Below are 13,891 nucleotides of genomic sequence, written 5' to 3'. Positions count from 1 at the left end.
AGTCAGTTTAGGAATCTGTCCTATTTTGTCTGACTATAGTGATTTATAGGCTTGGATTTATGAGGCTTGAAGAAGGGCTGCACCCAAAGCATCGAAGTCGTAATGCTCTTAGACTGTCAGAAATAGGCTGAACTTCATACAGTGCTGTACAGGAGCTTCCATTGACTGCCACTCGTTCATTTGTTACATCTCTTCTCTCACTGATGCATCTGTGGTGTAACTGGACCACTTACTCACCATTTTTCAGGCAGTAAGGTAGCAAAGGAAGCCAATGTAGTTGATTAATGAAGTTGATTAATCTGAGAACATGAAACTTAGAAGAAACAAAGAACTTAAAGTAAATAATGTCATATTTTTTAATTTATTTATTCTTTATTTAGTAATAGCACCCAAAGCCGCATTATTTTAACATAAGTAATAAAGCTTTCATATTTTATTCCTACCAGTGCACTTCCAAACCCAGGTGAAATGCTGGAATTAATGCTGCAATACCATGAACACAGGGTATAGATCATAATGACATACGACTTACAAGTGAATGCCAGTGAAAGAAAATAGAAAATTGTAGTTTGGGTATGAAATCTGTAACCTAAAGGACTGTGGCCATTTCTGCTTCCACAAAATACCATAATAAAACAGCAGCTGTAGGAACTATAAAGATAACATACTTAATCATACTTTTTGCATCACTTTATTGAATACTCCATGTTGGATGTACAACTTATAGCTATAGTGTGTGTTGGCTACAATGCTACAATAAGAATGTGTATTGCTTGTATTACAGAAAGGGTCATGAAATGTATGGACCTGTCTGCATGTTTAACAAAATGAAACAGCAATACAATAAAACTGCACTCCATGTGAATATTGTAAATGGTTAATTTATAAAGTCATTCATCCAAAAATCCAAATATTTCAATGAAAAAAAGTATATAAAATGCAGTAAAACATAAATTACATTTAAAGGTCTGTACATGATTCATCCTGCAAATAGAAGCACAAGACCAGCACTTTGTACAATACTGCTTATTTTGATCTTCTAAAGTTCAAAGATTCATTTTCTCTAAGGAGGCAGGAAAAAATATGGTTTCACATGCAATCCAGCAGTAATTGTGGTAAATCAAGCAAGTCTATAACCCCGCACAAAACCCAACACTTTTACAATGTAGGAACATACATGTGGAGTCCTTTTCTATACTTGATAACCAATATGCAATTAAAGTTGGATTGTTAAGTTAGTGCACACCTACAATATCCCCTACAATATCCCCATTTTTGGTTAACAGTGTATTAAGGCTGCTTGCTGCTGAAAATACACAGCAGAGAAGGAATACTTTCATCCACAAATGCAGTCAGACGATCTCATGTGGAAGCTTTCGTCACAGTCATTCTTTGGAATTGATGAAAGAAAGCCATCCTCTCTCTTCTCTTGTTATTCCACAGGATGTTGTGGATGCTATAAGTTTATGTGTATTCAAAATCATTTGTATAAATTCATTGTAGAAAATTCCATCGAGGGCTATTAAACAGAAAAAAAAATCCACTTCTGGCTTGGGAAGTCCCTAAGCCACAAATTGCTGGAGGCTGGGGAAATTCCCTGGGGAAGTTCTACAAGGGAAATTGCCCTTGCAGTCTTCCCTGGGCAGACATTATCAAAGGCCTTCAAGACATGCTGCTGGGCCAGACAGACCCATGAACTGACGGCACAGCCAATTCGGTGTCCAGTTTCCCTACTTTTCTGGCTATCATAATACAAATATGGATCAGTATTCTCAACTTGTTACTTTTTTCAGACTGAAAAAGCAAACAACAATCCTGTGTCCTTTATATCAAAGAGATAAATACTATAAACTAAGCTGTCCATCGCATCCAGGGCACTTCATTATGCTCAGAGCAATTCTGCAACCATAGTTGGATTCCTTTTTGTGTTATTGGTTTAAGCATAATTCACTAACATTACACTCATGTATCATGATATACATGATGTGTAATGCTACTCTGCAATACGTTGCATAGCAACAGTACGTAACTGAAAAGCAGCTTCCCTCAAGAACTCTAGGACAGTAAAAAAAGATTAAAACCAGCAATTCTATACCATCATATTTGCAAAATCTGATGGTGACAATGGTCAATAAACCTGGTATATCATTACTGCTGCACTTTACATGGATGTAGGGCTTTTAGTTTTGTTTCTTTTAGTTGAATCAAAATCCATGCTATTAAGCCTAAGGATGTACAGACTCCATACATGGAAGTGATGTAAAATTCTTAATAATGAGGCCAAATTCCTCAGGCTTCTGATTGAATTTCTGCTTCGTCCATCTGAAGTGTGTCATTATCGCCCAGCAATTCTGTTTCAGGCACAGAGCCCTCCTCTTCCTCCTCTTCCTGGACAGGATTCTGGGCAATGTCTTCGGTTCCATTGTGCGTATCATCGGTGCCCTCCGAGAGCAGAGCAGCCCTGTCAGCCACTGATGCGTTGGAAGGTGCTGTTGTTACATAGCCTGTGCTGGTGGATCCGCTCCCACTGTGGTGGGAGCCTGGTTTGGGAATGATCTGGGGAGGCATCTGCTGAGGAGCCATTTGCATTGGAATTTGGACCGGGTAAAAATTTGGCAAGTAAGCACCATAGGCAGGCATTGGCTGGTAGCCATTGACTGGAATGTAGAGCTGAGGTGGTGGGACCATCGGTCTCATCTGCCCTTTCATTTGTATGAACTGTGGTTGAGGGAAAGCTGGAGTTTTCTGCTTTGGTCCAATGTACCTAGCGTTGCTGACGTTGCTAACAGGGCTTGTGCTGAGAGAACTTGTTTGCGTGGTATTGCTTGCCCCAGAGGTTTGCGCTGAGCTGTTGTAATTAGAAAGGTTTCCCCATGTTCTTAGTCTGTTGTGTATATCTTTAAATCTTGGTCTTCTGTTGGGAAATTCATTCCAACACTCCAACATCAAAGTGTATATCCATGTGGGGCAGTCGTCAGGACATGGCAAAACTTGTCGGTTCCTGATCATCTCAATGACATCCTGGTTAGAATAACCACAGTAAGGCTGCAGGCCATAGCTGAAAACTTCCCACAACACAACTCCATATGACCATATATCCGAATCAATAGAAAACTTGCCGTACATAATAGCCTCAGGGGACATCCACCGGATAGGAAGAAGGGAATTTCCCATCAGTTTGTAGTAATCAGCAGCATAAACTTCCCTGAAAAGGCCTAAATCAGATATTTTCACATTCAGTTTATCAAACACCAGTATATTTCTAGTGGCCAAGTCCTTGTGAACAACATGGTGGCTTGAAAGATATTCCATTCCTGAAGCTATCTGAGTCACAATGTGGAAAAAGTCTGCTGGTTCCAGGGTGGATTTTACTGTCTTGTCATCATCAGTGCTGCCAACATCGGAATGGGGAGATCTCATCACCAAAAACTCATGGAGGTCACTGTGGGAACAATAACTAAAAATCATGCTTATGGGCTGTTCCTTTGTCACTATTCCCAGCAAACAAACAATGTTTGGGTGCTGTAATCGTGATCTCATCATTGCTTCATGTTTGAATTCTTCCCGAAGAGCCAATTCTGCTTTGTCTTTAAGTGTCTTGATAGCAACAGCTTGTGTCTGTTCACCTGGTGCTGTACCAAAAAGATGCCCCCTGTAGACTTTACCAAATCTCTCCTCTCCTAGTTCCTCCATAAACCGCACAGTGGACAGATTGATTTCTTTAAGTTTAGCCTGAAATGAAATAAAGAAAGTAAGTCACACACTGTTATATGATAGTGTTTAGTAAACCACATTGTTTACTAAACAACAGAATTTCTTATTAAACTTCCCAGTGGTTAGATGCTCTAAATGGAAGATAAATTGGACCAAAATGACTTTTCAGCTCTTTGTATATTCACATCAGCATATTGATTTTACAGTTAACCTTGAAATTAGTTACACTTTTATCAGAAGTGTAAATTGAATTATGCTGGCAAGATGATGAGTATCATTATTTTTACAAAGGAGCAACCCTATTTCCTGTAAACTAAATAAAAAAATCAGTTCAGAGTAAATCTGGCAAACAATGATGTCCCTTAACTCCAGCTGCACTTGCCCTACAGATCTGCCCAGAGGTGCCCACTGGAGATGTGTCAGAAAAGCCCTGGGCACTGGTTGAGGAGGTGGCAGCCTTGGGGTGAACTGCAACATCCCCTCCAGCAGAAGCAGGAACAAAACCTCTCTTTTTTGGTTCTGCAATAGCAGATATGCCCTTTTTCCTCCACTGCACTACAGGAACAGACCCTGCTTGTGGGTAGCAGTACACAGTACCCGCTCTGAGAATCCTTGCACTAGCTCTGATGAAGAGGGAAGTGGAAGAAGAGCAGGAGGAAGAAGGAATTTCTCTCTGGTACATGAAGGAAAAGGTGTCAAAGCCAAGAGTGAGAAAGCCCCAGAGCCTCCCTCCTGCAGTTGGCAGGGAAAGCAAAGGAGTTTGTGACAGTGATCTAATAGATCCGTCCTGACCAGCACAGGCTGGTGGAGTCCCCAACCGAGCCCGATGCAGCTGGCACAGCACACACAGGGCACTGCAGCACGAGGGAGAAGGGCAGGTTGAAAAGAGGCTTTAACAGATGATTTGGGAACAAGTTCTGATTTTAGTGGTCAACAGACTGTGGAGTGGACCAGATAGTTTCCAGCACAGCCCAGACTCAGCCATTAAACATCCACCTCATCACACAAAATCAATGCAATTTGTTACAATTAGTAATATCCCACAAATATTCTACATTTTCCTGAACAAATGTTGCCAATTGTTCCAAATTGAGCACTGTTTTTCAGAACTTGCATCTTGTAAATACTGAGATTAGAAATTCAACATTATCTCTAAGCAGGATTTTAGCATGGACATCAGTTAGTTGACCCAGAAAATCACATGCACGAGTTGAGATCTATAGACAGAATTTCAAAGCCATTTTCACATTTCACCGTCCTTTGTGATACACAGCCTTAGAAGCACGTTGCACTCCAGCTCAGCTCCTCACTCAGTGGTGGTTCAGAATACCAGTGGACTGAGCTGACAGATTGTACAAGAAACCCCATCAGGCATCCTGCATTAAACAAGCAAACCATCCACACCGTTACCGGGAGCGAAAATGAGCTGCAGGCTGAAGACTGGATCAGAAATAACATTTCCAGTCACTGAGACAACAGGCAGGATGGGGACTGACAGTTAAGGGCAAATGTCATAAAATACTTTGTCCTGAAAGCTGTTGCCTGGGACCAGAATTTCTAGATACAGAAAGCGAGTGCAAGACCCAGGTTTCACTGAAGTGGACGGCCAGCACTGTGTGAGAATTAGGTCCCTTACACCACGGCTCAAATCAAACACCAACAACCTGAGACACTGAAAATCGCAACGCTTTGGAAATACGTGGCCTAAGGAAAGTCTGGAAAAAATACCTGTTTGTGTTGATTAATGAGTGGCATTTCCATGTCCTGGCTAGGAGATGCCATCAGCTGGCGGCGCTGCGGCGTAGCAGCAGATGCCTTCTGCTTGTTTCTGCACATGCAGACCAGGAAGAACAGGCAGGCGATAACCAGAGGAATGGCTATGCTGGGAACCAGGATGTAGAGGATTCCCATTTTACTGTTGTCACGTGGACCTGTCAGGCAGAGAAATGTTTATTGTTTACAGTAAGTATTTTCAGTGTATTCAATAGTACAGTAAAAAACGCTAAACAACTACAGTATGATAATTAATACTATATTTTAAACAATAAGTGAACTCCTATAGCTTGAAAACAGACATCACATAACCTATTCCCACTTCTCCATAATTTTCCATTAAATATTTCAAAGAATTTTGAATGGATGTAGCAATTAGCAGTATGAAGATAAACTAGGAGCCCCATTTAATGTGCTGACTGTAAGAACATGTGGTTAATTTCACTTTATTTTTGAGGCTTGTAGTTGTGGAAACTGCAGAACATAGACCAGAGTATCATTGCATTATCTTCTTCAGGGGTTAAAAACCAAATGAGTGATAAACCTCAACAGAACATTGCAGTCTGGCCTTCTTGTCCAACTTCAGCCATTTCATCAGTACTTTGCCCATTTTTACCTCCACTGGTACTAATTCCGCCCAGAAAAAATTAAGTTTCACTTCTCACTAGCAGGGATATTATTTGTTCTGTACTTAATAGTATTTAAGTGCTTTTATGTTGCAGTGAGACAGACATGAAAAAGCCATGAATACACTTAATAAGACTGTTCTGGAATCTTCTTAAAATGCTTTTTTTCTTGATACTTAGAGACTCTAGGAATGCATAATGATGTCTGACATGTTCATTGGAACTGCCTGGGATGTTTTCTGCAATCCATGGTTTTGCTATTTGTGGCTACTGCATTCACCACAACCACATCCCAGTGTTATCTTTACATTATGTTACATGCAACATAGAAATTTATTGTAAATGGCAACACATGATACTGTAAAAAAGTGAACCAACTAAGAAATTTCGTATCAATTTTGAGTGCTCTGAAGTATCCAGGCAATCTGTAACAAAACCACTTTTATGGCTTCCATGATACACGTGTTGTTGCAGAAAACATGCTTTTCTTCCTAAGGAAGCACAGTATTAAGTTGCTTTGTTGTGTTCAAAGACTGTTACCGCTGTAACAGCTCTACAGTCAAGGCTGTACCAACACAGGGAAATGACTGCAATAGTACTAAGCGGTGAGAGCTGTGCTTTTTATTTTTGCTATCAGTTGTGCAGCACAGAGCCACTACCAGATAGTGTAGGACTCTTCTGATAAGATCATCTGTTTCATGACAGCTCTACTTCTGCACTCCACACGGTTTCCTTCTAACCAAGCACGGTGCTACATCTCCCTCTACAGGATCTGAAAATCCTTGCTGCCTGCAAGATGCCATGCAGAGCAAAAGCGATGTAGTGTGAGCAAACCAAACGCATAGAGGTGATAAGTACATCAAGTCTGGCATTTGACAAGGTAGAATACAAACTGCTGCAGTATCGCTAATTATGATCTCAGCTTAGGCACCCAATGCATAATAAAAAAGTCTCACAATATCTCAGCTACAAGCTCAGTCTCCAGAAGATTAATTAAATGCCTACAACAGAGAACAAGGGTGCTACATTACAGCAAGTGAAACATTTGAATGCATAACCCTCTTAAGTCAATTGTACTTGTAAAAATAGGGAACATACAAAATTACATGGAATTTGGGACAGTAGTAGGGGAAAAAAGAAAGAGAATACATACTACAAGAAGGTATGTCACACAGTTCCATGCGTACGTTTTTATTCTTTGTAAAACACCAGGGGCCATCCATCTGACCTCCAGGATTTCGGCAATATGCATGTCCTCCACCTAGCTCTGGAAACTGTGTGCTGGTCAGATCATGGCTGTGGGGACTCTGTGAGTCCCAGAGTTGGCAAGTGTGGCCAGACTTTGTAACACTGACCATCCCTCTGTAGTCCGCTCCAGAACCATTGTAGCACTGATGATCTGCAACACAGGGTTTGACAAAACATTGCAAATAAATAACAAAACAATCACTGGCCAGAAAGACCAAAAAGGCTGAAATGCACAGATCATAGATGCAAAACGTACTTGAATTCAGGTACTTCAGGATTTAAATGAAAGCTGTGGGTTTGAAATTTCAGTTCTGCAAGTATCTATACTTTTACACCATTTATCTCTGGATTCTGCTCTGAATTGTCTCAGCTCTGTGGCTATACACACCAATATTTGGTAGCCCTGAGTGCAAGCTGACACTAAGGAGCACATATGGACCTTTAGATACAGGACAAGATATGTAAACTAAGTTAGAGATATGAGTTTCACTTCAGGAAAAGTCTTCGATTGCCAACAGTGTAAACTTCCTGCCGCTTTTATTTCTCATAATCTTCCTGTCTTCCTCACACTGCTCACTTCCCAGAGAAATTAGTGCTGCATTTTCTAATGTTTCTGGACAATTTTTCCTCCTTCTTTAGAAAGGATCCAGGCATTTATTTCTCTTTAGATACATCACTTTCACATCTGCTGAACTCATACGCTTATTCTCTCTCTGTTTTCCTGCTAACCTCTCTTTATGCTTTTCGAGTTCTTGTCTCCCATTTGTATCACCTGAACTGAATCATGCATTTTTCTGTATGTTTGCAACGTTACCCTTTCCATTTTTCCAAGTCCCCCTCCCCAGCCCACAGGAATCCTGCTCTCTCAAAGCCCTTCCTCCAAACCCCCAGGGCACTCATGTGGGAGCTGTTGTGACAGAGGCACGAGGATCACGGATGACTTCTGTTAGACTTTTTGCTGGTTTTCTTCTCATTCCTTTTGCTTGATACCTCTTCCTTCACTGATTTATCTCTGTCATTGTTTTCTCAGTTATTTGTGTTTCTCAGCTACACTAGATTATTGCCTTACTAGCACACAGCTAGTCTTCCATGCCCACTGTTATGCCATGACCCATGCTCCTAACTGTGGGCTCAGACAATGGTCATTCAGGATAATTTTATCACTCTGAACTTTAAACATCTTCAGTTTCTTGGAGCTTCCTTGTTGAACATTGTAGGGGGTGGTGATTAATTGCTAGAAAACAGAGTAGGCAGAAAAATTGTCAGCACGTAATTACTGACAACAGAACAGCCCTTCTACTCCTGGATGCAAATATAAACTCAAGGAATCGAGACCAATGGTTTCACCCATCCTGTGTGGGTGAAGAAAGACAATTACACTCCACGGTCAATTTACAGGATTAATATTCTTGTGGCTTTCCATATGGAAAGAATGAACATTAAATGTTTAATTTCTTAACAGATTTTTCCAGTGAAGCTTCAACAGCATATTTGAGGCTTATTGATACGTAAACAGAACTCACAAATACCTATATCAGGGGATTCATCCAGAAGGGCAAGGACTGAGCCAGAGGTGGGGGCAGGCATGCGGGAAATGAAGCCTGCAACGCACTGTTGCTCCTCACAAATCTGAGTCAAATCGGTTGTGCAAACACAGAGCTTTATAGCCCAGGGTGGTTGACTTGAGCCTTTTCAGTACTAAGTAGCATACTTTAAACTTCCTCACCATGCTATCTATACCTTACAACAGTGCGAGATTATGTCAGTATTAACATGACAAAAAGTAGTAGCATCCAGTGTAACAGTACTTTCTTTACAAAAAGAATGAATGATAAAATATTGCCTTTCAGACCCAACCTAAGAAAGCAACAAACTCTACTTCTTCCCAGCGACGAAACGCCCAGACTTACATCGGCTGAGTCTCTCCACAGGGATCCCAATCCTTATGCAGTTGGCAGCTTCCAAGGTGTCAGGTCGTGGGAGATCCTCACACTTGGGTAACTGTAGCTGCATCAAGATGAGGGGGTTTGACCTAGCAATGTTGTACTCCTGCCTACAGAGATCGTTCTCCAGAACTTCACATTCGTCCCGGCACAGCTCCCGCGGCTTTGGGGTCCGAGAGCGCTCATCACACAAGGGAAACACGAAGTGGCAGAAGGATGGTATAGCAAACTGTGAGCACTGATCAGACAGATGTGTGGAAGTGCCAATCATGGTAAATGCGGCTGGAAAGGAACAAAAATACTGGTTCAGTATTAATTCATGAAAAGCAAGAAAAGCAACATAATTTTCATGTCATTTGCCTTTTATAACTTTTATGTTTTCTTGTGGGTCTGAAAGCCTACTGAGTGCAGGGAAATGAGGTCATTTCTGTTGTAAAGGAGAGCTGACTAATGCAGAAAGCAAACTCAGCATTCCAGGGTCCCTCTGATGTCTGCACAGAGCTTGCAGGACCCCAGTTCTTAGGAAGCTACCCAAGTGACTAGCAGTGAGAAAAATGTTGATGCTTGACTAATTTTACCTTGAAAGGATAAAGAGCAAAGGCAAGATACATCTGCCAGGATGCTGACATGTATTTCTAAAGTTCCTAATTAGGCAAAATCTGAATGAGGATCACCCAGCTTCTTCCTCCTGTAGACATTTCGATCAATAAACAAGACAAGTGTTTTTCAAGTCTTGACAGGCAAAAAGTCTTGACAGTGCCACTGGTATTTGGGGAGACATTGCTATTAACAGACATGAGAAGCCTAACAGGCAGCAGTTTTGGGAAAAATGAATGTAATCAATCTTAGCATACTCACTACATTAAGATGAATGTCATATTGAATTAGGAATTTAATCCTCCCCTTCAGCTCTCAGCATCTAAACACTAACATTTATCTGAGTTTTCCTGCACATTGCAAAGACAAGACAAATGTGCATGTGCATCATTTATCTGGGGATAGATCAAGCTTTAAATAGGAACATTAATTCCCACACTGGAAAGCACAATTTGTGAGTGAGTCTTGCTAGACTGCATGTTCCACCAAGATACACTGTAAAAAGAGAGGAAATGAGCAGTTCAAGTCGTTCAGCAGTCCATTTACAACCTACAAATCAATTATTTCCCTCTTGTCCAGCCCTCTCCTTTCAGTCATCTACTTCCTGCTGCTACCTACTAGGAGAGTCTCCTGTCTCTTCCTAAACAGCACACAAACAGAAGCAGACCTAACTCCAGCCTTTTGTACTGTTTACACCTTTGCTTATTTTAACACAGGAATACAACTGTTTATCAGTTATGCAGGGAACACTGCATGCAAGCATGAAATCAGGTCTCAAACAACAGCTGTCACATGCGCATGTCCCACAGGCTAACAGGGAGAAAATAAACCTGGAGGAGTGAAGTGGTCACTGTTGGCTACTTGAAGCACCACACTAATTTTTGTGACAGCGTTCCAGAATTTAGATTGGCATAAGCAAAGAGCGCACAATTCACAATCATGTCCCTATTTTGATGGGAGGTGCAAAAGTCAGTGGGACTGTGTGGTGGCATCTAAGGAGTTTATCTCTGTAGTTACTAAACAGATATTAAATAGCACAGCAAAGACATTGCTAATCGCACGTGTTCATAGGCCAGGGGTCAGATCCATGCATTCTTTATTGTTGGTCTTCCAGTTGGTCTTTCAAATCATGTCTCAAATTTTTCTCCAGAAATGTCCTTTTCTTAATAGAAGGCTGCAATTCTCACATCCCCAGGACCAAACAGCATCAGGGGCCGTAGAGACAAAGGGAATGTAATTCATACATGAGCAGAGCAGGGAAATGGAAACATAGAATTAAAATTCCCCATAGATGTCACCTGTAACCTTGTTAAATGTTCTTGGTGTTGGGCAGCAGATGTCACCGCTTCCCACGCACAGCCCGTCCTGAACACCCTATAGCTCTGCGCACAAAGACCTTCCACTGTGCTTAGGAAGCACAGGCAAAAGTGTAAGCAAAATCTCATCAGCAGTTTTACAGCGTAATTTTTTTTATCCAAGTTACCACAATTTAGAAATACCCTGTCATTTGGACAGAAAACATCCAGTCTTGAAATACCTGTTTTCTATGTAAAAAGACTAGTATGCTTTGAAATTCTATGGGTTATTGTGCATAAGGCATTTGGTATGTCCTTCAGATGTATATAGTTTGAAAATACCATACTACTAATGGATTATCATCATTGCCTAGCTAGGCTCTGGGCAGCTCTACATGGTGGCTCACAGAGTTTTCCTAAAAAAGAATTGTTCCATTAGAAATTCTCTGCAACTCCAGGACAGAGTCCCAACTCCCCACCTCCAAAATCTAACTGATAATCAGCAGTATTAGGAATCCAGCATCTGAGTCATGAATGTCCATGTTGTATATTCCAGAAACAAGCCTAACTGGATCAATAAACATTTTCTGGAAGATATCATAGTTTTTTGGTTGAGGTTTTGGTGTGTTTTTTTTTAAAGGACATTATGAACTTAATTAATGGAGTTACATATTTAATCATTTCAGATAGCTGAACATTTCCATATTGCTGAAAAACTTCCAAACAGGACAGATATTATGTCATAGAAAAAAATATCATCAATAGTATGTCTTAATTAATGACATAATGGTAAAAGAGGCTGGAACTACAACAGAGTACAGGAGAAAGAAAGGGAGGGGAATGAGTTGTAACAACACAAGGAAAGGTCAGCACCTGCATTTTGCCAGTCCCAGAATCTGATCACCATCTCAAGAACAGAAAAAAACCTGACCTGGATTTCTGACTTGACAATAAGCCTTTAAGATAACATCTTAAAAGAGATGGAGCTGACAAGTGAAGTCAAACTTTTTGGCAACTAGTTACGTTAAAATTGCAGATTCAGTTAGTTAGCCATGTCTGTCCCAATGCAAATAAGTGCCTGCTGAATTGAGTAGATTTGCCATACATTATGGTAAACAGTTTCCTCTATTCCATGAATTCATTTGCTTGTTCTTCTTGTGTACATCAGAGTCATAGCTGCTAATGTCAGCTAACTGAAGCCCCATGAAGAAAACCCACCTACTGTACAACCCATTAAAAGTCATTAAGGTTTTGGATGCCTGTTTGTGACTCTACCAAAATGATGATCAGAGAAAGAATCAGCAGGGGCAGAGCACATGAAGGCTGACTGTTGTTTCATATAAATCAATGTGAAAGCTACACTCTGCCAGAATTATGCAATATGGGAGGAAACCCATGGGAAAAGCCACCACACATTTTCCAATAAAATAAAAAACTAGTAACTTTTTATTACATCACAAATTGATTTTTTAAAAAAATCTTTTATTTTAATCCATCATGCCAAAAGCGCCAGTATAAAGTACAAGCTGCTAAAAAGTCAATACTCTGACGTTTTACTTAAGGACATGGAAAAAGCTTTTACACATGACAGCAGATATTAATCTTCTTTGCTACAAATTTTGCTAACTGCACAAGTGAGACATTGGCTCACCTCCTCTAAACCTTAATCTAAGGATGTCTTAGTTATTGACTGATAAAACTGAAAAGGGTGATAGCACTATTTATACCTGAATTGGATACTTCCATGAATGTTTTTTGCCCTACTACAGAGATATATAAGCTTACCAGTAATTCGGTTTTCAATTTCCCCTTGCATCTGGAGGGAGTCCACATAAATGGTCCTGTTTCCAATGATTCGTGCACATGCAATTCCCCTGTATGGCTGACAGAAGCCGTCTTCATGGTAATCTTCTCTGCAAAAGACAGGTTAGGATTTTATAAGCAGAGTCTAGCTGTCCCCAGTGAATTTTTACAAAATAAATTCTTATAAAAGGAGAAAACCCCAGAAGACTGTATATCTGAAATTGTTCTGCTCCCCAGGTGCAGCTTTCTCCTCCAAGTCCCTCTACACTACCTTAGAAGTATTAATGAGGCACCCTGTAAATAGCTCATTAGAGAAAGAAGTAAACGAAAACCCAAGATTAATTTAAAAATCATATGCTTATAGTAATGGGATTTGACAGATGAATCTATTAAAGAGCTGTTAGACTGAGAGAGCAACATAGATCTTGTTACATGCCCTCATGCACTTTTGGCATCTAGCTGCAGCCCGTAGAATTAGGCAAATAGTTGGTTCTCCTCTCCCACCTCTCTCTCCCTTTCTCCATTTCCTGTAGTGAACAGCTGAAGAGACCTTGCCAAGCTTTAACTAAAACATGGAATAATTTTGAACTCTGAATTAGGTAAACAGAATAAAAAGTAACAAAGGTTTTAATCTCTTTTCTCTCTAGTCAGAGTCAATGCCAAATTCCTCTTCCAACATGTATTTTAAAACACTTTTTAACTCAATGAGGTTTTGGGACAAATTTTACTCCCTTACATCACGTAAGTATTTTGGCATAAAAGCCCTAGCCTAAAGGTTTAGTTGTTCAGCACATCATCCCCAAAGCCCCAGTAAATAATACAGAGCTGATCTGCAGATCACAACTGTTTGAGCACTGAAAAGGGTCTTCAGAGTGGGAGTGGTCTCAGAATT

General features: G+C 40.5%; 1 protein-coding gene across 1 annotated transcript; it reads right to left on the bottom strand.

Annotated features, from left to right (window-relative positions):
- Positions 1 to 1,929: 1,929 nt before the first annotated feature.
- LOC104523021 (tyrosine-protein kinase transmembrane receptor ROR2) lies at positions 1,930 to 13,131 on the bottom strand (the record flags this gene model as incomplete). Its single annotated transcript, XM_010165472.1, is given in 6 exon segments — positions 1,930 to 3,732; positions 5,443 to 5,645; positions 7,267 to 7,512; positions 9,272 to 9,586; positions 12,982 to 13,117; positions 13,120 to 13,131. Coding segments are annotated over 6 exon segments (2,355 nt in total), but the record flags the coding sequence as incomplete, so codon positions are not given.
- Positions 13,132 to 13,891: the final 760 nt, after the last annotated feature.

This window comes from Antrostomus carolinensis, unplaced genomic scaffold (assembly GCF_000700745.2).
Source record: "Antrostomus carolinensis isolate BGI_N321 unplaced genomic scaffold, ASM70074v2 scaffold19753, whole genome shotgun sequence".
In the NCBI taxonomy this organism is placed as follows: domain Eukaryota; kingdom Metazoa; phylum Chordata; class Aves; order Caprimulgiformes; family Caprimulgidae; genus Antrostomus; species Antrostomus carolinensis.
The sequence above is the reverse complement of the archived record's forward strand: the minus strand, read 5'-3'. Positions and strand labels throughout refer to the sequence as shown.